At 32.4% G+C, this 27,094-nt stretch overlaps 1 protein-coding gene across 1 annotated transcript in view; it reads left to right on the top strand.

Moving 5' to 3' along the window:
- Window positions 1-7,099: 7,099 nt before the first annotated feature.
- The window catches only part of LOC143047301 (protocadherin Fat 1-like), a 40,584-nt gene continuing 20,589 nt past the window's right edge, over window positions 7,100-27,094 (top strand). Inside the window, exons 1-6 of the mRNA XM_076220342.1 lie at window positions 7,100-7,196; window positions 13,535-13,624; window positions 14,881-15,048; window positions 22,626-22,701; window positions 24,416-24,582; window positions 26,506-26,691. Coding sequence (XP_076076457.1) covers window positions 7,151-7,196; window positions 13,535-13,624; window positions 14,881-15,048; window positions 22,626-22,701; window positions 24,416-24,582; window positions 26,506-26,691 — 733 coding nt within the window. The 5' untranslated portion in view covers window positions 7,100-7,150. The remainder of the gene's footprint in view (window positions 7,197-13,534; window positions 13,625-14,880; window positions 15,049-22,625; window positions 22,702-24,415; window positions 24,583-26,505; window positions 26,692-27,094) is intronic.

Here is a 27,094-nt window from a genome sequence, read left to right as displayed (position 1 = left end):
ATTTGCAAAAAGGCAAAGATTAACAAAAAGCTGATTTATCGGATCGTGAAAGAATGTGTACCGCTTTTTGATGATCGCGAAAAGGTTCGTGAAAGATCTGATGCAATGGTTTTATTTTGAACAATGATTTAATTAAGGACGCGGGTTATTTAACAGTGTGCACCACATTTTTTATGTTATTTCGAATAGACAGAAAAAATATTACAGTCATTTCTTATAATTTAATTTTAAATTCCATTTTAAACCGTAGAAAACCATGAAAAAACGTTGATGACGTCACGGTCACATGACTAAATTATGTCTATGGGCTGATAACAAAATAACGTCAGCCAATCAGAAGACGCGTTACATCCAAAATTAAATTATTAAAGAATATTGAAAATGTATGTTTTGAAAAATTTAAGGAAGAATGGTATGACAAGATTATGTCAGATGATAAAAATAAATTACGTACATATAGAATTTTCAAAAATGTATATGGCGTAGAAAATTATTTAATTTTTAATATACCAAGTGGATACAGGAGTGCTTTAGCAAAATTTAGATGTGGTGTAGCACCCATCAGAATTGAAACTGGTCGTTATGAAAATATTGATATTGATGATGACGTTGAAGATGAAAATTAAAGATGAAATTAACATGTTTTGTTAAACTGTCCTGCATATTCAGATATTCGTAATGTTATTTTTAACCATGCTAGTATTGTTGATGAGATTTTGTTTTACTTATGTCTGATAATGAAAAAAATATATTTCTTTTTACAAATGAAAATATGGTATTTTATACTGCCAAAATCTGCTATGAAATTTTAATAAAGCGAAAATGTATTTTATATTCATGATAGTTGACTTAAGTTGTATTTGTATTATAATTTATGAAAAATTGTTTTATATATAGTCTCTCATAACTCTTTATAGAGTGGCTCTTGTTGTTAATTTGTGTTTTAAAAAGTTGTATATTTTATATGTAACAAGTGGTTAGACTTAAATAAAGTATTTGTCTTGTCTTGTCTTGCTACGATATCATTCCACTCATTATTAGATTATATGCAAATTTATTAGGTATAGCAAATATTGGATTTATATGAGTCATTCCGTTTTTTTGTGTGTGAATCATTTAATTGGCATCATGCACTCAATGCGCATCACTCCACGAGAGTTGATGGGAGTAAAATCTTTATAACAACCATGATTCTTTTAAATTCATCAGGTACAGCAGGTAAAATTAAATTTCGGTCTTCACAAATTGAAACAATCTTAGATAAATTATGATGGTACAGTTCCCCGGACTATTCATGCAACAGAATAACCCCAAGAGGATCAACATTTCCAATTTTAACCCACTAATTAGGAAACTCATTGAAGAATATCGGTCAAAAATTAATTGTTCTATGATGATCCATAAAAGTCTTATTTATTAATTCAACTATTTATTTTCGAGCAGGATAAGTTCGTTTTATTAAGCACACGCACTTAGTGAGTTAGTCCTGAAACATTATACAGATAAAAATGCAGAAAAAAGTATGATTAAAAGTACTAATTTCACACGTCGTAACATGCTTAAAACTATACTTATATGATTCAGCACATTATGCTAATGTATACGGAGTGTGGCCAAAATTATTCGTCACTTGAGATTTTTCACTATATTAATTTCATATAAAACTGCATTTTTCAAAAATATTTTGGGGTCATTTCTGGTTTGATTTAAGCAACTTGGTATCAATAGAAACGGCGGAAGTGTTACGGGTTTATTTGTTTATTTTATTTGTACTTATGTTGTGGATTACTTTCATTGTATCTGATGAGACTATAATAAAGTATTGAACTTGAACTTGAATGCTTCATTCAACCAAATTTAATTGTAATATTTTGTTAGCTGTGTTCAAATCAAAAATCAACAAACACAACTGAAGACAAACTATATGACTAAATAAATCATAGTACTGAAGTACTGAACATCGGATGACCGCAAGTTCTTGTGGATGGTCAAAAGCTCTTGTCACAGAAAAAATCACATCTCTATAAACTGAGGTTAATCTACAGAAATATTTTTCTGTGACAAGTTCGTGCGTGGATGATGATTAAATGACGAAACATTTTCATATTATTAAGTTATGTTGGGAACAAAAATATGTTTATCAGTAATCATTGAAGAGATGTTTTTATAACACACGATGTTATTTTGCACTCGTTAATATCCACGTATTTATCATGTTTATAGCTGTTATAAACCCAAAACGAAAGTTACGGAAATCTAATGCCCTTACGGTTATCGCGATGTAAAATTATTCAGTGGAAAATTCTTCATCTTTTCACCCAAATTCAACCATAAATGACTTAACATTTATTTTAAATGTGTTTTTTTATGAAATACATAGCAAAAAAATGCAGGCCACGAACACTTTTGGCCATGTATGGTAACTCATCAAGAATTGGATGTTGACAATAGTGACTCATCGCATAAGTCAAACTAGACCATAGACCACGTATTGTTATGCATATAATTTTCTACATTGGCTATAGAGGTATAGGGGGAGGGTTGAGATGTTTTACCCCGCCGCAATTTTGCGCCTGTCCCAAGTCAGGAGCCTCTGGCCTTTGTTAGTCTTGTATGATTTTTAATTTTAGTTTCTTGTGTATAATTCGGAGTTTAGTATGACGTCCATTATCACTGAAATAGTATACATATTTTTTAAGGGGCCAGCTTAAAGGACGCCTCCGGGTGCGGAATTTTCTCGCTACATTGAAGACCCATTGGTGGCCTTCGGCTGTTGTCTGCTCTATGGTCGGGTTGTTGTCGCTTTGACACATTCCCCATTTCCTTTCTCAATTTTATCAGTACATTTAACCAAAAAAAAAAAAAAATAGTTCAGAAGTACACCTTTCTATTTTTGTTGGATCAAGGTCAAGGTCCATATTTGTCAGTATTTATTGCAATGATTAATAATAATTCTTTATATTCGCAAAACAGACAAAAACCAATTTTGGTTATGGCAAATACATTGACAAAACAAACATGATCAAACATAATGAAAACTCGACAATATTATAAGAAATATGATAAAAACAGTTATTGTTCTCCTTTCCTCAGTTCTAATGACTCTTTAATGATCTTTAATAAAATTAAGAAACAACTGCTTTTACATCATTTGGTGTTGATGGATTTAGTATAATCACGAGTTTATCAGTAAAATTAAGTGTATTAAAATTTACATATTTTTGTATATAATATTTTAGAAAGATTTCTCTTTTATTTTCATTTATTTTACAGTTAAAGAAAAAATGAAATTCATCGTCTAAGATATTACATATTTTACATTTTCTTTCATTTCCTGGTATTTTGGTATATCGTCCAGTTTCTATTAAGAGACAATGATCGCTTATTCTAAATTTGGTTCACATTTTTCTTGTTTCTTTACTTGGGTGTGATAGGTAGAAATGAAGATTGCTGTCTCTAAAGATATAAAACCATCTAGGACAAGGTAACATAAATTACTGCTGAACGTTTCCATAAAAAAAAATTTTTTCAAGAGGCACCTCAAAGTATGATAGTACACTTTCATTATAAAGTATTTTATCATATTCCCTTTTATTGTATTCTATTTTAAATAAAAAGGACAATTTAAGGAAAAACATAAGCCTCAATGAAGAATATATATACACATTTGAGAAATAAAAATATTATATTCTATACACACACTAACAAAGGCCGTAGCCTCCTGACTTGGGATAGGCGCGATTTTTTTTATAAGATCTCCCCTCCCCTCCCCCCCCCCCAAAAAAAAAAAACAACAAAAAAAAAAACCCACTAAACAGCAAACACACAGCAATACGCACAGTAAAACTCAGTTTAAAAGAAGCCCGATGTCAGAATAAGTGTTTTGCTTTTTATTTTTTGTAAATTGACCGAGTAGCCCCGAAACCTACTTTTTTGTTGCTTTTGTTTCTTTCTTAAATGTTTGAATCATACGCTATTGAGTGTCCATATTTTGAATGAATTCGATAGTATAAATCAAACATCAAACCAATTTGTATATTTATTAAGGAAATGACCAAATGACGAACTGTCATTCAAAAATTAGAAATTCTATATTAAAATACACAATAAAGATACTCTAAATTTCAAATAAATCTTGGTTAACCCTTTCTTATGTTATGTTATTTATATTTAAAATTTGATAGTTAACTTACATAATTCAAATATGAACATAAGTTTACTAACATTACTTGACGTAGTAAAATGAATGAATGTCGATCTGTGAGAACAAATACTTGTTTCAAACCGGTTTTTGATAGAAGGCGCATCTTTTCTTGTGTTCTCTAACAATCAAGGGAAAAATAAACACGCGTTTCCGGTAAGATTTAAAACCGTTATATACACTTATTTTGCTCGTATCGTTCTGCCTCTTTATGGTAGATGAATGATCGCACAGCGATTTAGTTACAGTTTTATATTGACGATTTTCCCAATATTCAACTGATTCAGGCATCGTACTATTCAGGAACCGTACTTTGACCTCTAAACGTACACGGTTTTACACATTGTGACTTGGATGGAGAGTTGTCTCATTGGCACTCATTCTACATCTTCTTATTTCTATATGTTTACTATTTCCATATATGAATGAGTCGACAGAAGATGTCTGATCTACGTAAATTACACCACAGGGCCAATGACATAAAAATCACCCAGAGGTCAACATACGGTCTTCAACATGTTAAACCCCGCCACATTCTGTATGTGCCTGTCCCAAGTCTGTTGTCATTTGTTTTTCGTTCATTATTTTGAACATGAATTAGGCCGTTAGCTTTCTCGTTTGAATTGTTTTACATTTGTAATTTCTGGGCCTTTTATGGCTGACTATGCGATATGGTGTCTGCTCATTGTTGAAGGCCTTACGATGACCTTTTATAGTTGTCATTTTTGAGTCATATGGTTTTTCTCATTGGAAATCGTAGCTAATCTTTTTTATATTCAAGTAAAGATGGGTATGAATCACAATATATCAAGCTCTTAATTACTCCGAGTCGAAATAAATAACAAAACTATAACAGATCTGTCATCTCCTGCGTATTCTAAAATTGACGGGGAAAAAAACTACTGACAAATATGCCTACTTGGGACAGGCACATGCACAAACGGCGGGTTTAAACTAGGTTTGACGAGATCTTAATTTATTCCTTATTATCTATTAGTCGTTTTGTAGTTAAAGTTGAATTTATATATAATTTCTACGGAAAAGCGATTTGTAAATTGCAAATAGGCGTAAAACGTTTAACCATATGTAGTTTACGTTCTAAAGTGTTTCAATACATGATCATTCTGGTTAATCTTACGGGAAAAAAACTTATTATCAACATATTCAACATATCCGGCGTTTTACGTTTCCGCAAATTGGCATTACTTGTCCGGAAAAAAAAGATGACGTTTCCGGAAAAAAAAGTTTACGTTTCCGCAAATAAATATCTTACTTTTCCGGAAAAAAAGTGACTATTCCAGAAAAAATTAATTATTACTTTTCCGCAAATAATTAAGAAATACCTGTTGATTGAAAGCAAAGCCATAATAAAAAATAAATATTTATTGAGTTAAAGGTCATCATAACATGCAAGTAAAATTCATTATTAAAATGTATGAAAACGTATGTTCAAAAGTCAGCACTAATCTGATATATCTTGATATGAGTTCATAAGTCAGTTCTTGCAGAACATTTGTAGCCAACACGTCGGACAAAGTCCACAGTTGTACATTCACCGTTAACAAGTTTTGTATTGTGTTCAAGAAGGAAGTCTTTCTTCTCCTTTTCATATTTCCGAACGGGTGTTTTTACAGTTAGAGTTTTTGCATTTGGATGTAAGATGTTGTTTGTAGTTTCAATAACACATCGACAAAGACAAAAATGTTAGGATGGCTAGTGTTTAACTGCTCGTTCAGGTGGACACGAAAAGACTCGGCACCATTCGTTGTTCACTTTTCCTTGGGGTCAGGAAGTGATGCCCAAATGGTTGGTGCCATCTATATACAATTCCAATATATAATCGGCAAACTTCATGCTTTTATCGTCAGATGGAGCATCGGCTATTAATTCAACAAAGCATTCTTCAACCATGTCAGTTGGCAAGTAAGCCAAACCAAAGATTTCTCAATGAAGTTTGATTTATCCTTACCAGAGTGTAGATATAAGATCAGAACCTCTTCTTTATTAAAAAAGTAAAATAAATGATTTATAAATGAAATACTTACATTGTATTATTCCAGGTAAATTTCCGGAAAAGTAATAAATACAAATTGCGGAAACGTAGTATTGGGACTTGGAAAAATTAGCGGAAATGCAATACGCCCAACATATCAATTTCAAAGGATTAAACTACAGGGAAAATATCAGCAATTCTACAAAATATTCATGACAATAACAACATTTAATTTCACGTGATTAGTCCTTTTTTATTATTTTATTTCAATTAAAGTTAACTTTTTACAAGTATTGGTGAATAAACAAACACGACGACCGTTAACAGGAATACCAAAAGTCACAATCCCATAGAACTGTACAAGTCATACACGAGAAAGGCAAATTAAACAATAAATGGATAGGTATGCAGAGTTATAAAGAAGGAAGAGTCATATTAGCAGGGGAAAAAAATCAGTATTGAATATTTGACCAGAATGACCAAGCTATAAAGGGACCCAAACATGACTAGTGTAAAACCATTCAAACGGGAATATATGTTTGTAGGGTATAAATATTTAACAATAATGGGTAAACATTTACTAATTTTTGTTCAGTCTCTGGTTTAGAATGAAAATAGTTCAATTTTTTTCCGGTATTTAGGAGCTGTTCCTTTTTTTAGCATATAATCTTTATGAATTAATTGGATTATTCCTCACATAATGAAGTTGCTGACGTCAGCCAACAAAAGGCCATTTGTAACCAATTCAAACAACCTTACCATGTTTAGTCTCTACTTTTCATTGATAATAGAAAAGAACTAAAAATTATAACCAATCATATTTGATAATTATGTAAACAATTATTTCTCGGTCATTTTTAAATGATCGGATTTCTATACGCGAACGATCATTTCTGTTTGTTAAATGATGATGCATAGGTAGTATACATGATTTAAAAAATAATAATAATATTGGAATGAACAGTTTACTTCGCCTTTTTCTTGTTTTACTGCAAATATATGGTAAGATTGAAATAAAATTTAGTATATATGATATATCTTAGAAAAAGCTCTTTTTATAGTGTATTTGTTTTGTACTGTTTGTTCCTTGATTTAACATTTTAAAAATGCAAGACCACAAAATTTTAAAACTACGTTAATTTATATCAAAATACACATTGGTTATGTCTACTCTATACAAGTCAAGGATAAGTATAATAATAAAAAAAAAAAAAAAAAAAAAAAAAACACTGGCAAAATGAAAAAAACACAGATATGAAGCAAAACTTTTAAAATTGGAAAAAATATAATAAAATACTTTCGGATCCCGCTTTATAAATTTGTACACCAGGATTGAAGCAATATGGCAACATAAATTAACCAAACATACGCATTAACATGTCACATAAGAGTCTACAACGATTAGTGTTAGGGTGACATTTGCGCTCGTTTCTCCTTAGATTTGATGAAATTTCTGACAAAGTAATTCAAAAAAGTTCATTGCGTAGATCATCGTACAACGGACACTCTAACAAGACATGTTCCTCAGTTTCAACAATGTTTTTACAGGTTTCGCAAGTCCGTTGTTGCACGGGTAGCCTCTCAAATCGTCCAGTCTCTAGGCGGATCGGTGCAACACCACACCGAAACTGCGCATATGCTCTTCTATGCGATGGAACTATCACTTTGTACATGTATTCCTCGGTGTGTAATGACGTTTTAAAAGTTCTATATGTCCCCAACTTATTTCCACCGTTACCATTCCTTTGAGATACAGTTTTATTGAGATTGTTTGACCATTCATTGTACAATTTAGATAAAAGTTTGTCATATAGTACATCCTTAACCTAGGCTTTATCCACATTTTCAGCGTTATACAGGATCATCATGTCTGCTGATAAAAATTGTTGACGGATTCTATAGTTCCAGTTTTACATTTGTATGACTGTTCAAGCTACAAACTTCTGACCACTTGAAAATTTTGTAGTTAAGTCTATTACGGTTCATGCTTTTTAGCCTACACCACTGGTTACTGACACTGTTCCATTGTTTTATATTAGCTGGTATCCATCCGAGTCACCTATTATCGCCGTGTTTGGTGTATATCGTCCAACACCCATAAAAAAGCGAATCGCTTTATTCTGAACCGCGTTTACACAGGAAAAGTTTTTATCTCCCCATACTGCTGCTCCATAGTTGATAATACAGTATAAACAAAAACGACCCCATTGCTAATTCTAATCCAAAGCATATATAAAGTGACATAAACATATGAATGTTGGTCAGTGGATGAATGCTGGTCAATGGTTTAAATAAAGTAAGAATAATAAATACAACATACTATTTATGTTTGATTTTATTTAAGAATTAAAGGTTTCTATTTTTAACAAAGAAAGCGCTTCATAATTAAAATTTGCACACTCTTATAGGATTAAACGCATTTTTAAAGGAATTTATTGGTGTATAAACTCGCAAACAAATAAAAGTCCGGACTTTTATGATAGAATGAAATTCAAAACAGTGTGGCTGTGGCCATTGATTGACACATTAAATTCATCCATTGACTGGGACAATTTAGGTGAACGTTTGTATGTAACGACCACTGCTCACTATGTATTTTTTAAAGACACTTAAACTATGGGGTCACCAAAGGTTCTCAACACCTTAATAAAGTAATTCGAAAAATTAATCAGAAATAACACGATGTTTTGATTTATATCAATTATATAAATCAAAACATAAAGGTTATTCCTGATTAATTTTTCGAATTATTTTATAATTAAAGGCGTTAAGAAACCTTTGGTGACCCCATAGTATAAATGTCTATCGTAGGTACGTCGTGAACAGTGGTCGTTACAGACAAACGTTCACGTAAATTGTCCCAGTCAATGGATGAATTTAATGTGTCAATCAATGGCCACAGCCACACTGTTTTGAATTTCATTCTATGTTTGTGAGTGACTTGGTCCAGTTTATACACCAATAAATTCCTTTAAAAAGACGTTTAATCCTTATAATTCTTTAAAATAAGAAATAGGAATATATGTTTCCACACTCGTAACCTCTATCCCACGTAAGTTGTATATTTGTGTCATTGCATTGGCCTGGCGCATGAATTTAATTGTTGGCTTATATAACCGGGCGTTTTCCGTGTTATAGTGATGCAAAGACGGAATACCAATACTTTAAACTTTATTAGCAAGGTCCGGGCAGTACCAGACCTAAGACCTAAAACTGACTACAAAATGACATACAAAAGAATATATAAAAACAGTAACTATAGAAAAGGATAAGTGTCCAACGGATTAACTTGTCATGGTCAGAGTGATTTCCATCACAACAAACATATATTTAACAATAGAATTAATTAGACACAAAGAAATGTAAAAGGTTTGCTAAACGGATTAATAAATTGTTACTATAGCACTTAAAATATATTGTCTGAACTGGATTTATTTCTAATCGCAAATAGTCCAAATCTTCCTGGTTATATTCGCCACTACTCCGCCTAAACTCGGTCTCCGAGTTTGACGAATGAATTTTGTTATCGTCGTGGGTATCCTCCTCCACGCCGATGATGTTGCTGCGAATTGCCACGCGAGCAAATTGCAAGGGTCGAACGCACACCTCGGTTTGAATGTTTTATATCTAGATGTTGAATCTCGTGTCTACTGTTTACGTTCTCTTCCCTCAGTCTCTGAATTTCGTCTTCCATATCATTTAAGATGCGATTGTAGTGCATGTCAGTATTTTCAAACTCCATTGTTAAGCGTTGTCTGGCGTTGGTTAAATTTATGTTTTCCTCTTTCAAACGCACTATTTCCTTCTCAAAATTTTCAGTTCTACTTGCATGTTCGGCTAACTCATGTTCGATCTTTTGAATTATCCGGCCATGTTCTAAACGTTCCAAATGTACTTTGTCTAAATTGTTCCTTAATATCACATTATCTTTCACTACGGTATCCAATTTTGAATTTTCACACTTGAGTATACTGATTTCTTTGATGAAGTTTCGGTTAGACTCTTCCAACTTGTTTAGGTGTTGTTTCACGGATTCGTCCTGTACGGAGCACGTAAATGAAGAGATTTCCTTGTCCTCAAGTCCTTGAAACGGAAATTGAGACATTTGTTTCTTCTCAATAAACGTTCTCATTCGATCGCTGTCTCTTTGGATTTTGGATTTCGACTTTTTCTTCGGTTTTCGGATTTCACATGACTTAACGTGAAAATTGCACATACGGGCAAAATGTCCATGGTGTCTGCACTTGTAACAATAAGCGTTAACTGCATAACACCGATGGTAGGTGAAAACATTCAATGTCTTACCGCAATATTTGCATAGAAAGTCCAAACAAGTATCTGCTTTTCTCATCGGAAACGGGTGTCCATTTCTGCAAGGCTGGTAATTCCAGGATCCTTCCATATTGCTGCTTCAGGAGGTATTTATCTATACTAGTTTGGGGGAACTAGCTCAAGATCGTGCCGCGGGTACCCCAACCAATATATAACCGGGAGTTTTCCGTGTTATAGTGATGCAAAGACGGAATACCAATACTTTAATCTTTATTAGCAAGGTCCGGACAGTACCAGACCTAAGACCTAAACCTGACTACAAAATGACATACAAAAGAATATATAAAAACAGTAACTATAGAAAAGGATAAGTGTCCAACGGATTAACTTGTCATGGTCAGAGTGATTTCCATCACAACAAACATATATTTAACAATAGAATTAATTAGACACAAAGAAATGTAAAAGGTTTGCTAAACGGATTAATAAATTGTTACTATAGCACTTTAAATATATTGTCTGAACTGGATTTATTTCTCATCGCAAATAGTCCAAATCTTCCTGGTTATACTTACGCAAAAATATGTACCCTTGAAATTTGCAATCTGATAAAAATAAACTACAAAAATTCTTATTATCATTCAAACGATTTTTTATTTTTTTTTGTTATTCTATTTAACGATTAACGTGAAGTGAAATAAATTTTGTTAACGTCTGTGTTATTATCGCCGCCATCTTGTTTACATTGGTAACGAAAAGAAGTTCGGTCAACGTCGTCTATCGAAAAATAAACCAACGTCAAGATCAACTACCGGAAGTCCTCTCGACCAATCATATCAACGTATTCCCTAATATGCAAATCATATAAGAATTATAACGCTTTAAAATTACAAAAAGAAGCATATTTTTTTTTGATAATTAAATAGTTTGCTACAACCATGAAATACGTCCATGAAATAACTAATTAGATCAAGCCTTTTGACTATTTCTGTATGCATTTTATTCAACGTTGTCACGGAGAGGACATTTATCTATAGATGTTGCATTTCATACGGAAATTAAGTATGACATTTTGCTGTGCATACAGGTTTTGTGTCATGAATGAATGCCCAACATCCTTTTTTTTCCTCTATTCGATGAACTGTAAGGATAGCAGCATATACTTAAAGATGTCATACTTTACTTTCGTAATACATATTTCTGCATCAATACAAAAAGCGTACTATTTCCTTGATCAGTTAAAAAAGCCCGACATTTTTTTTTATTGAAATCAATACACTGTGGATTGGTTGATTGATTGTTGGTTGCTGTACGTTTAGTGGCAAATATTTAATGCATGTTCAGGACGATACGCTGTGGAAACCCAGTGGACAGTTTTTTCTGCAAGTAAACATTACATTCACTCTGAAGTTAAAGTTTAGAAAAAAATAAAAACTTTCTTAAACTATCCTGGTTTTGTACCAAACTTGGATAGAAGGTTGATTATGATAAATAAAAAAAAAAGCCAGTATCTAGTGGACGGAAATTTTGTAAAAAATATTTATTGTTTTTCCGTTTATTACTTTCAAATGAATATAGTTTTTTTCTTCCAGTTAATATTACATGCAGTCTACAGTTAAAGTTTAAAAACATTTTTAAGATTCATAAACCAGAAAATAATATCGAGAGGAAAATTTTTATAAAAATTGTTTCCACATTTTTATTGATCCTGCGACTAACTACAAAAAGTTACTTTGATAAGTATTTATTTTGACGATAAATATTCATTTCTGTTCTCGTACTGTGAAAACCAATTGTCCGTACTACTAACAACAAAGTAATTATATATATTGATATACATGTACCTGTGTACGCTGTTTTATTTAAAAATATGTCGTCCCAGGTTAGAATTGTCTTTTTGACACTGTTCCTACATTTTTTTTAAAAATTATTTATTAATCCTTCAATTATATTGTGTCATTGATCACACTTAGTCGTTCAGTTCATATTTACTTGCTTTTGTTTAATTGTCTTTTTGACCGACTCAAGCCATTTCAATTGATATTTTATAGTGTGTCTTTTCATGTTATAATAATACCATTGGCGGATCCAGGGTGGGGGGAGGTTCCAGGGGTTGGAACCCCCTTTTTTTTTGACGATCAATGCATTTGAATGGGGATATATAGGTGGACCCCCCCCCCCCCTTTGTCCTGGGTTGGGAACCCTCCTTTTTAAAATGGCTGGATCCGCCCCTGTAATACATTACTGTCTCAGGATAGGGTAAAATTGGCTCCTGTTAAATCCGCCGCATTGAGCCTGTTGTTCAGTGGTTGTCGTTTGCTGGTGTGGTTTATATGAGTTTCTCGTTTTTTCATATAGATTTTACCGCTGGTCATTTTAGGGACCTTTATAGTTTGCTGTTCTGTATGAGCCAAGGTTTCGTGTTGAAGACCGTACTTATAATTGTTAACCTTTTATACATTGTGACTTGGATGGAGAGTTGTCTCATTGTAACTCGTACCACATCTTCTTATTTATAATTATAAGTCTTCAACATGCCCACATACAGAATCTCACAAAGACTGTTCATAAATCATTAACATACCTATATACTTTCAAAATATTCGGTTATGGGACATCATAAGTTTAGATCTGCAAGTGTTGAAATCCCTCATGCGCTGTAAATTGGATATGTTTTAGTTTAAGAATGATCTATACACCTCCGCAGTACACTTTAAAGTAAAAATCGTACTTGAAAAGAGTAACATTATTTAACGGTTAAACATTTTCACTTAATGTTTTGGCCGGATGTTTTGCAGATACAACTAACGCTTTTGATTTTACAATTTAGACAAGCAGTTTATATCCGCAATTTTATTTCAAGGAACAAATAAAACCAAGGTAAAACTAAATGTTGTGTTTTGTGTAGGCCTACTGTTTGTCTTTGCATCGTTTTTAGTTTTTTTTGTTGTTGTGGCATTTGCATTTTTTCAACATTTCATGGATAGTTGATAGCAAGTTAGTTTCATCCTAATTTTACAGTCAAACAATACCCTTTAACATAGATTTTAATACTATTTACTTTACAGGTATTAGTGGTATCACGCCATGTACCGGTAATGATTATGTCGGGGAACATGATCCTAAAAAGAAAAAAGATCATACTGATGCCGAAACAGGTAAATATAAGATCCTTTTTCTAACTTAAATGTGACTAAGACGGATGATACTAGAAGGAGAGTCAAACTCATAGATTGAAAATAAATTGACAACGCCATGGCTAAAAATTAAAAGACAAATAATAGTATAGATACAATACAATACAATACAATATTCTATTAACGTCTCAGCTTTTATAAAGCAATTCATAACACATTGTTATAGAAGACACAACATAGAAAACTAAAGAATAGGCAACACGAACCCCGCCAAAAACTTGGGGTGATCTCCGGGGTGCTCCGGAAGGGTAGCAAATACTGCTCCGCATGTTTCATAATTCTTTCATGCCATTCTCTATGCTAATTTTAACATGGGTAGGCATTATGTGTGTCAATATCTTAATACCGAGCGTCAATGCCTTCCCATGTTAAAATGAGCATAGAGCATGGCATGATAGAATTATTTATATTCTAATAGGAATACTTTAAACTTTTGTACTTCGAAGCGGACCTATAATACACGCTCGAAATGTCGACATTTTGATTGAAGAGCCAAAACCGTTATTATAGTACATCGACAGTTTAACGACAAAAAAAATAAAAAAAACAGGCACATGTAAACTTACTTTAATAATGTTTTAATTTAATATCCTAGCGAGAAACACCAACAAAAATGTCCAAGTTGATCTCCAGCGTTGTTCAAAATTCATCTGACGTTGTAATTTCAATTGTGCAGCCCATGTTTTATTGGAATTAGAACATGACTTTGTATGCAAAGCTAAAGAAAAACGTCATATTAAAATGGTATTTTTTACTCCATTTTAATTTTCGGGAATCAGAGGTTCTTGACTTGGGACAGGCCCCTAAAATTCAGCGGTGTTAAACGTGTTTGGTGATGCTTAGTATCTCAACCCTTCTCCATTTCCATACCTCTAGCCAATGTAGAATAAACAAACACGTCAAATGCGAAAAGTAAAACTCAGCTTAAAATAAGTAGGTTATTCCGAGTACATAGATTGTTAATTGTTCCATTTGGACTTTTTTTTTTAATTTGAATACACGTTTCAGTATGTTATTTATCAAATACGAGATTTGCTTGTATGAATTTAATGTTTCGTGAAAATTAATTATAAAGTTTTAAAAATTAAGCACTAGGAAATAATCAATTGTAGTTTTCAGCAATTGAACGAAATTTCTATAAGAAAATATGTTCAACTTAAAAGCAGAAAACGGATTGAAAGTAATGTTTATGATACTGTTTATTTTCATCTTTGTAGGCACTGTAGTATTGTTGAATCAAGACAAGTACATATATACCTGCTGTGGGTTTATATACCAGTGGGAATTCTATGTGAGTAGCACTGGAACAACTGAGGCCCAAGTTTGGAGACATGTATCTGGAAATACGTATACAATGGTTGGATCAAATACATTAACAGCGACAAGTAAGCATTTTAACTAATTTGATGTAACCCAGCATTTGACATTTTTAATACAACACATAATACTAGTAGTAGAAACTTATTAAAATTGAGAATGGAAATGGAGAATGTGTCAAAGAGACAACAACCCGACCATAGAGCAGACAACAGCAGAAGGTCGCCAACAGGTCTTCCATGCAACGAGAAATTCTCGCACCCGGAGGCGTCCTTCAGCTGTCCCCTAAACAAATATATACTAGTACAGTGATAATAAACACCATACTAAACTCCAAACTGTAAACAAGAAACTAAAAGTTAAAATAATACAAGACTATCAAAGGCCAGAGGCTCTTGACTTGGGGCAGGCGCAAAAATGCGGCGGGGTTAAACATGTTTGTGAGATCTCAACCCTCCCCCTATACCTCTAGCCAATGCAGAAAAGTAAACGCATAACAATACGCACATTAAAATTCAGTTCAAGAGAAGTCCGAATCTGATGTCAGAAGATGTAACCAAAGGAAATAAACAAAATGACAATAATACATAAATAACATCAGACTACTAGCAGTTAACTGACATGCCAGCTCCAGACTTCAATTAAACTGATTAAAAAATTATGTCTTCATCATATGAATATCAGGCAAAATCCTCCCCGTGAGGGGTTTAGTATCATACCATCATAACATATATGAGAAGAACATAACCCGTGTCATGCTAACAACTGGTTTATTAATAATAAGTGTGTTTAGTTCCGATGTAAAGACCCTATAAGTGAATCAATATTAACGCCAAAATATGCAATCTTTAATGACTTGACAACAGTATCGTAACTATATCCCTTCTTAATAAGTCTATTTTAAAAAGGTTTCCATGTTATGATAGCCATTATTAGAAGTCATAGTTATAAAACAAGAATATGACCCGCATCAATTCATTAGATAATGTATATCAAACAGATGGTTAGATTTGTCTCGTTTAGTTTTCCGCCACATTAATTTGGAACATTTCACTTTCATTAATTAAAGTTCAAAATTTCTCAATGATCGGAAAACCTCACTTTTCTCGAATGAATAAATATTTTTATTAATGGGATGGTATGAACGAATATCTATTCAAATATTATCGATGAATTGAATTTTGATCAGTTGTTCCGGCTGGTGAGCATGTCTGAAAAAAAGAGTTGAATTACCTCTATGTAAGAAAAATTCATAGGTTTAATGCAAATATAACAAGGTTAGAATTTACAGTCTATTTTAGCCCTATACACTTAAAAAAAACAACTATATTTTATGCTGACATTTTGGAAACATTTTGCGAAATGTTTTGAAAAACCCCAGCATCTAAGAAAGAACTTTCCTTCCATTAGAAACTTATTATTCGATATTGGGATATTCTATCATGTAATCAGAATATTAAGTAATGATTAAAATGGCAAGAAGTGCAACCATCGCGTTGTCAGTTAATTTTCGAATTTTGAGTTTGAATGGTACCCTTTATATAAAAACCGGACGGTTAGATAAAATCCACGCACAATCAAAACACAAAGACTGGATTTGGCTGGACAACTGTTTTACCTCAATGACAAATACGCCTTTGCTCCACATACAAAGTTCATTAATTTTTTTAACTTTTGTATGAAAAAAAAACGTTACATGAACTGCTTGCTAAGGGAATTAGACATTGAAAATTGTACTTGATAAAACAATACTACAATACAATACAAATACAATACAAATAGGTTTATTATAGTGACATTGTGTATAACAAATTATGTTCAATATTGAAATATTTCAATTAAATTACACCCGGCCCAATGGACCTATGAGTCACTTCAAATAGATACTATAGTATTAATTCAGATTGTATATACTAGTACTTCAATCCTGTTTTCCAATAACATGGAATATTTTCAGTTCTTCAAACCTTTACACTAGTATTTCCCCATTTGGCAAGCGGCTTATCACCAATTGTTTACTTATCACCAACACGACAGGTGCCACAAGAAGACGATGAACTTCTAACCCTTCCGTTTACGTGATTTGATTGGTGATAGGTCGCATGCCAAAATTGAGAAAAAGATTTGGAGTATGGCCCTAAATAGTGGAACATATCCATGATAATTTGTGACACAGATATTACATAACGGTCAAACAAATCACGATGGCGTCTTTCACACATTTGTTTTTAGTCAGTACAGGTGGCCTGGGAAAGATCTAAGATAGTTTAGGATGTTTTCTTGCTATTCCTTTACCTTTGTCAACAATTTTGAATTTTATATACCAGTTTAAAGGGGCACTAGCTGCCAAATTCATGGTCACCGATTTGACTCAAATTCTCATACTTTATTTATAATAATGTAAAACATTTTTCCAAACTATCAAAAGTATAAAATAAACAATTTACAGGAAATGGTCTCAATAAGATGTAGCTTCGTTTCGTGTGAATTTTAGCCAAACGCCATCTAATTAACTATCGAGTTGACCTTATATGACAATATAAGCGATGTAAACATAAACATGGATATAAATAGATTAAGCAACTCGTGCAATTGGATTTTTATAGGTCTGTTAAATTTTGTATTATAGATTAAAAATTTATGTTTATCGTCGTTTTTACCTTGATGAGAATGATTTTGTGTGGATCGAAGCAGTTAATCTAATTATTTACCTATGTTTCAATTGGTGACTTTCAATGTTGACGGACAACGGACAATGCATGCGTTATTATATTTCTTTCTACGGGGTTAAATTGGAGTTTACATGAATACGGATTTAATGAGGTCGAATTATTCACTTGCAAGTGAATAATTCATTATCAATGTTTATGAGCTTAATTTGACAAAATTGAACCATTTCAGCCGATAAAAGCAAATTATTATTACACTATTTCACTTGATTAATGGTTGAACAAAAATAAAATTATGCTTTTGATTTTTCATATATCTCGTAGCTAGTGCCCCTTTAAATCAATGGATTCTATTCATTTGGGAGATGTAAGTACGCAGCCACGTTCAATTATTAATCTTTGTCAAGTAATTCTGTTTCTACAATCTTCTCTCTATTTACGTTCGGCATAAAAACAGAGACAGTGATCGTTTGATATATTAAAGTTGAAATATCAAAAGTTATTTTTATTTTTCTATAATCTTCACTCTGTTTACGTTCGGCATAAGAGCCTGAACAATAATCTTTTGACATAGAAAAAGTTTATAATCAATGTTAAGTTTTTCTTTTCTATAATATTCTCCTTGTTCACATTCGGAAATACAGCCCGAACAATAATCTTTTGATAAATGAAAGTTAAATATCAAAAGTTATATGTTTTCTTTCTCTACTACTAGCATAATTTAAAGAGGCAGTAGCCACGAATTATATACAAAAATAAAATAATGATTTTTTTGGTTCATCTATTCAGGAAAGTGACATAGTTCAATTTTGTCACAATAAACTAGGAAACATCGATGATGAATTATTCACATGCAAGTTAACAATTCGACCTCATTGAATCCGTATCCGTATTCATGTGAGATTCAATTAAACCTGTACACTAGAGATTGATTACGCATGATTTATGCGTCTTCTGTTGAGGAAGAAAAAAAAAGAATGTCAACATTGAAAGTGAAACAAATGTAAATCATTTGATTGACTGATTCGATCCACAAAAAACCCCAATTCTTTTACAAGTAAAATCGAATATTAACTTATTGGTGATGACGATGATGTTCCGTGCCAGTAACAATAACGCTATATCAAGGCATAAGACATCTGTTTTACCTTTGTATATTTATGTTATTCATTCGTCTAAATAACAGCCCAACAATGTTAGATATGTAAATTTTTAAGCAAATATTTTTGTTCTTTCCTAGCCAGGATTCAATCTCATGCTACTGAGATATTGTGGCACCAAATCACCTTGCACTGTGCGCGACGCGCTAGACTTCTCGAGACATCCCAGATTCTACAATTATAAAGCTTTCGGTGCCCGGGAGTTATCTTTCCTCGTCAGTTTAAATCTAGCGTCGTAACACAGTGCATGCTACATAAAGCATGAAGATGGAATTGTTACAGACCAGCTGAATTGTTTGTTGTAAAGGATCCTACAAATTGTAAGATGCAGTCACAGAACATTTGAGAAGGGGGAACTTGGAATAGTACTGATAGTTGACAAAACTGTCTACCATATGAATAAAAAAAAAGTGGTATGAGTGCCGTAGAGACAACTCTCAATCTAATTAACAATGTATAAAATGTTAACAATTATAGGTCGAAGTACGGCCTACCAATTAATTTTCATCGTTGTCCTGTTAAATACGAATTATATATACAGAATGCGTTTTCAGCCTTGTATCATCATCACTGGTCACCCGATTGAAAATCTTTCATAGAGTTGTAACTGGTTCAGACGTATTGATAATATAATTATTTCTGTGACTGCATCCTACATTAAGTTATAAGATCCTCTACGATAGATAATTCAGCTGATCTGTAATATTCCATCTTCATTTTTATATATAATGTACTGTGTTACGACGATAGATAAAACTGACGAGTAAAGGTAACACCCGTCCACCGATAGCTTGATTGTTGTCGAACCTAGCTAGCGCGCCGGGCATAGTGCAGGGCGATTTGGTGCCACGATATCTCAGCAGCATGAGTTCGAATCCCGTCCTGGGAAGAACAAAAATCTGCTTCTGCAAATTAACCTATGTTACATTTTTGGGTTGATATTTAGACGAATTATATATGTCGTGTACAAGCTGCAATTTTGTACAGGTTATAACATGTACAAAACTATTGTACACGTTATAATTTGTACAATGCCAAAATACAAGTTATAACATATACAAAAGTACCTCGTACCATGTACAAAATATTGCTTAAAAATGGTTTTAACCTGTACAAAATTTAAAAATAGTAATAAAGCAGAATGTACATTCACGAATGAAATTTATTGAATTATAAAGAACAATAATCAAATGAAAAAGAAGGGGCATTATTTACAGCATGCATAAAATACTACATTTTCATACATTTTAGAAACAAGTTTTTTTCCTTGTTGCTACAAGACAGAGACATGTGATACCTTTGAGTTGAACAAAACTTTCATTCTTCTACATTTAAACCTACAAGACTTGCAACTGCCTTTCTTACACTGACAATGCACAACACTTTGCCCTCCGCTTAATGATATCTTACGCACCATCTCTCTCACACTCATATCACTCATTGGGACTTACGGCAAATTTAAAGTTGCATTTGCAAGAAATTGAACCTGGTTTCTACTCAAGCATCCCTTTGTTTGTCCAACTAAGTCTTTAATTCCAATTTTATACATGTAGTCGCCATGTCATTACCCTCTCGGTAAAAGGGTATTCACTGTCAGTAATATTGCATACATAGCTTGCTTCATATATAACTTCTACGTCTACTTCTGTTTGAATACCAGGTAAGATTATCGAATAATGTTTATTGACTACATGTGAATTCCTTTAAGGTACAAATGTATTAAGAAATTATAAAAACTATTTATCTGGTATCAAACTGTATCAAACAGGTATCACACTAACAAAAAAAATGATGGCAATATTATTGAGGTGAATGGCATGTGTTGTAATAGTAGATCATATTTTTGTTTTCAAATTTTGTACAAGTTAAAACCATTTTTAAGCAACATTTTGTACATGTTAAACATGTATGAAATGTTGCTTCGTACATGTTATAACTTGTTTTTTTTTGCATTGTACAAATTATAACATGTACACAATTTGTGTAAACGTTATAACCTGTACGAAATTGCAACTTGTACACGACATATATACATTAGTAAAGGCAACAGTAGTATACCGCTGTTCGAAAGTCAAAATCGATTGAGAGAAAACATATCATGGTTACAAACTAAAACCGAGAGAAACACATCACTTATGAGAGGAAAATAACGAAACAAAAGAAACACTAAAGTGCAACAAAAACAAACGACAATGTAACCCACAGAGAAACGAACTATAAGATAACAACTACCATTTTTCTGACTTGGTACAGAACATTTAAAGAAAAATGGTAGGTTGAAACTGGGTTTGTTGCTAGTCAAACCTTGCACTTTTATGGCAATTTTAATATAACACTAACATAACACCATTACATGACAGGAATACAGTACAAATAAATGCAAGAAACATCCAGGACAGAGAAATACACAAATAAACAATACAATAGTAAATTTCGACATGCTAAATAAAGGCAACGGTAGTAAACTGCAGTTCGAAAGTCATAAATAATGGGTTTTCAGTCTTGTGACATAATCAGATCAGTCTGATGGATAAAATCTGTCGTAGAGTTGCCACCGGTTCTGACGAACTTATATATAAATCGTCTTAATTAAAAACAAAATTGGCATCTGCTCTGAATATAACACCCGTGATGCGATTTCAAATTCCAAAGAATCAGCAGGATTTGGCAATATATATGTAGGACTCAAATCTGTAGTAGGTTCCAAATCTATAGCAGATTTCTAATCTATAGCAAATATGACGTCGTGCCATCCCAAATCTATGGCAGATGTTTTACAATCTTAATCTATGGCAAGTTTTGTAATTTCCTAATCTATGGCAGATTTTGTTTTGTTTCCGAATTTATGGACGATTTTGTGCAAATGTAGAACAAGACAGTACATATACGACCAGTAACTTGTCTTAAACAAGTGGAAATGTACGACATGTCTATAAATGTTTGCGAAATAAGCATTCCATAATGGTCAACCTTATCAGGATGGTATAACCATTTTCTTTTTGGAAATGATGAATTCATATACAGTATACCTCAATACAGACTTCAGGATTAAAATGATGTACCCCGTAAAACAAAATATAATCATGGTACCTATTTAACCCATTCATTAAACAACTAGTAAGTCCCTTTAACAAACAAGAAAGGAGTGTTTTATTAAAAAAATAAATAAAAATAAACAGTTTGAATTTTCAAATAATACTTATATCATTGTTAATACATCTTGTTTATTTGGTGATACTTTAAATCAAATTGGTATCCGTTATTTTTATCTTTCACTAAATAAACTTTGCCAGCCATAGACAGTAAAATATTTACTATAACTGTTATTTTTAAAATATCCGGTACTTAAAAAAACAATGCCCTAGTTTGTTCATCGCGGGTTTCGGCCGGTACAGCACATTTTGTCCCTATTCCAGATAATATGTCACATCTTCCTTTAATGCCGCATATTGTTGTCAAGGGAAATACCTTAATCTGGGATCGTGTTCAAATCTATGAGCTCCGCAATATGTGATGGCGACGATGTAATATTGCGTTATTCAATTGTGAAGATCTGCCATAGATTTGGAGAAAACAAAAATCTGCCATAGATTTGAGTTGTTTGGCGTTTGTAACGTCATATTTGCCATAGATTTGGAACCCGCCACAGATTTGAGTCCTACATATATATTTTATTTAAAGAAATCCATATAAAGAAATTTGCTAACAATACGCCAATAAGTTAATTTGCTTACCTTATATGATATTTATTTCTAGGTTCTAGACCTTATAAAATGTCAAATATTAAACACAAAGTGAAATCGTTTTATTTTATAGGCGCTGATAGCGAGAAAATTCAAACCATTTCCAATGGACAGAGAATTCGGACGAATAAAGACGACTATGTGGGATTGTAAGTCATTTCCCTAAAGCTTAATTTGAGTTTCGGTTACATTTTATAACGCTTTACATAACAAGTTGTTAACCTCACTCATTTGGTTTACAGAGAAAAATGGTTGCAAAAGAACAAGTAAGGGTGGTAAAAGAGAGGAGAAAGATACCAAAAGGAAATTCAAACTGATAAGTTGAAAATAAACCGACAACGCCATGGCTTAAAAAACAACATATAAACAACAGTACACGAAAACAACATACAAAACTACAGACTGAGCAACACTAACTATACCTAAAACTGATCTCAGGTTTTTCCAGATCCTTCTCCACATATGGCACCCGTCGTGTTGCTCATGTTAGTACAAACCCGGTGATAAGTCTAATTCGGTAGGTCACATTAGAGGAATAGTTGACTGGATGATAGTTACGACAGTAGGAACATATCCGTTGTCATCTGTGAAACGGACACAACATAATGGTCAACCAACTCGTGATGGCGTCTGTTAAATTTACGAAGGGATGATTTCACCACTTGGAACTTTTGGTTTAATAGTTTATTTGTGAGCAGCAACCCTCATTCCAGGAAATCATGACAAGAAAAACAAGTTGCTGCATAGTAATGGAAAGTTCATCATCTTGAAGGAAATCTTATCGAGAAGACACATGGAAATTCAATAGATTACTCAAAAAAGTATAATCACAAAAATACTGAACTCCGAAAAAAAAGTCAAAAGGAAAAGTCCCTAATCAAAAGGCAAAATCGAAAGCTCAATCACATCAACCGAATGGATAGCAACTGTCATATTCATGACTTGGTACAGGCATTTTCAAATGTAGAATATGGTGGATTGAACATGGTTTTAAAGCTAGCTAAACCTCTCACTCGTATGACAGTCGCATCAAATTCCAGTATATTGACAACGATGCGTGAACAAAACAAACAGAGACAATAGGTAAAAAAATATCGAAAATAAGGGTACAGCAGTAAACATTGTGTTATCATTTTAATCACTTTAAAACAAAAATGCTGAACTCGGAGGAAACTTATTGAATTATAAGGACACAATTTTAAAAACATAAAATTGCTTGTCAAAATGTAACAACATTATGATCAGTATCTAAAAAAATTAAATTACCGTTTTGATAAATCTACAAGAGGCAGATGATTACTCTTTAGCATCTAAATGAAATGAACATATAATCAAACATGTTTGTTTTCAAATGTACCATGTTTATAATTTAATACGCCAGACGCGCGTTTCGTCTACATAAGACTCATCAGTGACGATCAGATAAAAAAGTTATTAAGCCAGACAAGTACGAAGAGAATTAAGGACCGGAAATTAAAAAAAACGTTGTACCAAATACGCCTAAGGTAATCTATGCATGGATCTTATTTTATAGTGGCTGAATCTGAATTAAAGTTATGATCGTGAAAGATCAAGTACCACTATTTTGTGGTCATAACAAAGATTGCGAAAGATCCGGTCTGCACTCTTATATACATATACATTTATCAATGTAATTGGTCAGTATGGTTTTTACTTGTTAGGAGACACACATCTATGATGGTTGAATGCCATTTGATCTGTATTTATAAGACAACGCCGACTAGTCAGGAGGGTTATTTTAATATTTAAACATACGAAGAACTTTTAAGTGATACTATATTTTTCTACTATTATATATACCCATCTGTCAATTCGGTGTTACTGTACATTTGTGTATTGTAGACATTCCACAGGCAATTTCATCATCACTCATAAAGACGAAGGAGGGGGTAAAAATAGGAAGAAACTAACAGGACAAACATCAACTATGACAGCATATCAAGATCTAGACTGGTCAGCTGCGGCAGACAAAAATGAAAAATATGCTATATACTCATACGTTCAACAAAGTAAGTCTTTACCAATTGTTTTACAGGGCAAGAGTATCAAAATATCTCCGATGATGATATTGTATAATGTGCTAAAATAACTATTTGATTACCTTTATCGAGAATGGTAATCGTACCTGGCAAGATCTAAAACTAGCGTTTAAATTATTTCTATATATTAATGAGACTGGAAACCATATGGAACAGACGGTATACAGGAATTATTTACTCTATTGTTCAAGTTTGAAACTAATAATTATCATTTACTATTGACAACAATAGTATGAAGCAAGAGAAGGTCAATATGTTAAATCCATTAATCATGAAAAGTGAAACGTAAGATAAAAACACAGCACCAGTCATTGGTATACTTGTAAGCGAGTCAATAATTTTCTTAGATTAACCTGTGCATCAAAAGAAACGCTAGAAAATGTGTAACTTCAACCATTGATAAATAAGTCCATTTTGTTATGATTACATCTTCTTTATTGCGTTATTCATAACAAGATTGATTTTTTAAAGGGCAACGACAAAGACAAAGATGCAGATAATAACTATTGTTGTTACCAAGCCCAGATATTGTGTATTAATTCTTTTTTTTAAGTTCAGAAACAATTTCGTTTCGTTTAAATATAAAAAAAAAGCATTCACTTTCATATTCACAGTTTAAGAGTTATAGATATAAAATACACATATTATTAACATATCTGAAACGAATCTGAATGTGAAAATGATTTGTAAACACAAAACTTTGGTTGATATCGTGTATTATTCCTTGTGAAATAAATTGTACGTCATGTAGTTGGATATTTCAATTTCAAAGTAGATAGCCCATATTTTATTTAAATGTAAATGATTATGTTATAAAGGATTACAACTTATTGTTTCATATTTCTATGAATTATTCATATCTGCACTATATGGTCAGATCATATGTTTTCGTACGTCATATTATTTCGTACTATGCACTCTTATCAATGAAAAATTGTGATGTCACAATGCATTCTCAAAAACCATGAGAAGAGGATACATATTATAATTGGAAACATATGACGTAACCAGGCAATTTTAAACGCAGCCAATAAGTTGTTTTTGCATTTTCGTTATCAAAAACAAAAGCACTGCTGGTTTCAGTAACTTCCCAAACTTTCATATATATCTTAGTTATCATAAGAACATTTTTAATGCATCTAGTTTGACTGTAGTACTGATGTAATTGAATAAAGTGCTTAAATTGATATCAGATATTGTGTCATTATGCGTTATTCATTAATTTTTTCATTCTTTTCATACCAAGATAATTATGGACCAAATTAAAAAGTGATCATACGTATACGAAATTACCTCAAATTACTGAGGTTTTTAAATCTTTTGAAATTTGTGACTTGGTATAGCCTGTTTCTTTTTATGTGTGGTGTTTCTTTGTATAATTAAAATTTGATAATCTTGTTAAATTAGGACTACACAACGCACTGGTCTCGCTCTTTTTGCAGTGCGATTTCCTCAATTTTAGTTTCTTACCATAACCTTTAACGCTTCATAGATTTAAACATCGGATTAATAACTATGTTTGTCTTAATTTAATTCCCTTATCCTTTTAACTAGACGCGTTTTAGATAATGACTTGCTAAACAGTATAGATGATAGCAATAACAATAATTTTATAAAACACTAATATGCATACCTATGTATCAAATACATAATGCCCTTACTTATATATTTTGCTATTGTTTGACGGTCCTAACGAATTAGGGGGCACAATCCTAGACTTTTACATATGAATTATGTAGAAATCGTAAATAAAATGATGCATTCATTACGTGACTATAACTCTGAATTGATACCATTATCATTCTATTGGTTTTTTTTTATTGTCTTCTTGATTTCTGGTAATTTCATTTTTGTTTAGTTTCAAAAAAATTGCAATCTTGTTACTTTTTTTAGGTGCCACTCCATCATTGTCCGGCTTAGGTACATCAACATTTTTCAACGATGAACTTTCGATAGGAGACAGCGCAGGTACAATTACGACCACTGACAGCGATCCAGAAGACATTGGAAGCTTAACACTGACAATATTATCAATTTCGAATAGTGGAAGCACTTATTTTGAAATTGTGGCTGGTTCAAGTAAGTAAATTGAATTCCGTTTGACGTCTATAAATACACTTATCGAAATAGTTTTTAAGGTTGCCTAATCATTTGTATAGAATAAAACATCAATCACAAATTGAAATAATTCTGTTATTTATATATACTGTAGAGTTAGTCACTTTAAATAATATTGATGCTACCAATTTACTGCACCAGATCTGCGTATCAACAATAAATTTCACTTCAGTGAAGCTAGAGTCCAAATTCGTTTGAAAATGTAAAGTTTTTTTTTAAAATGAGGAGGTTATTAACACGATAATCCAGAACTTACATTTCCTTTTATGATTTGAAATGTCATGCCTTAAATGAGACTAGCAAACTAAAAATTCGTAATCACTGCACTGCTTTTTCAGCCTTTGTTAAGAAATGTATGTTCTGA

Source organism: Mytilus galloprovincialis, chromosome 1, assembly GCF_965363235.1.
Source record: "Mytilus galloprovincialis chromosome 1, xbMytGall1.hap1.1, whole genome shotgun sequence".
Classification (NCBI taxonomy): domain Eukaryota; kingdom Metazoa; phylum Mollusca; class Bivalvia; order Mytilida; family Mytilidae; genus Mytilus; species Mytilus galloprovincialis.
This window is presented reverse-complemented; position numbering and strand designations above follow the sequence as displayed.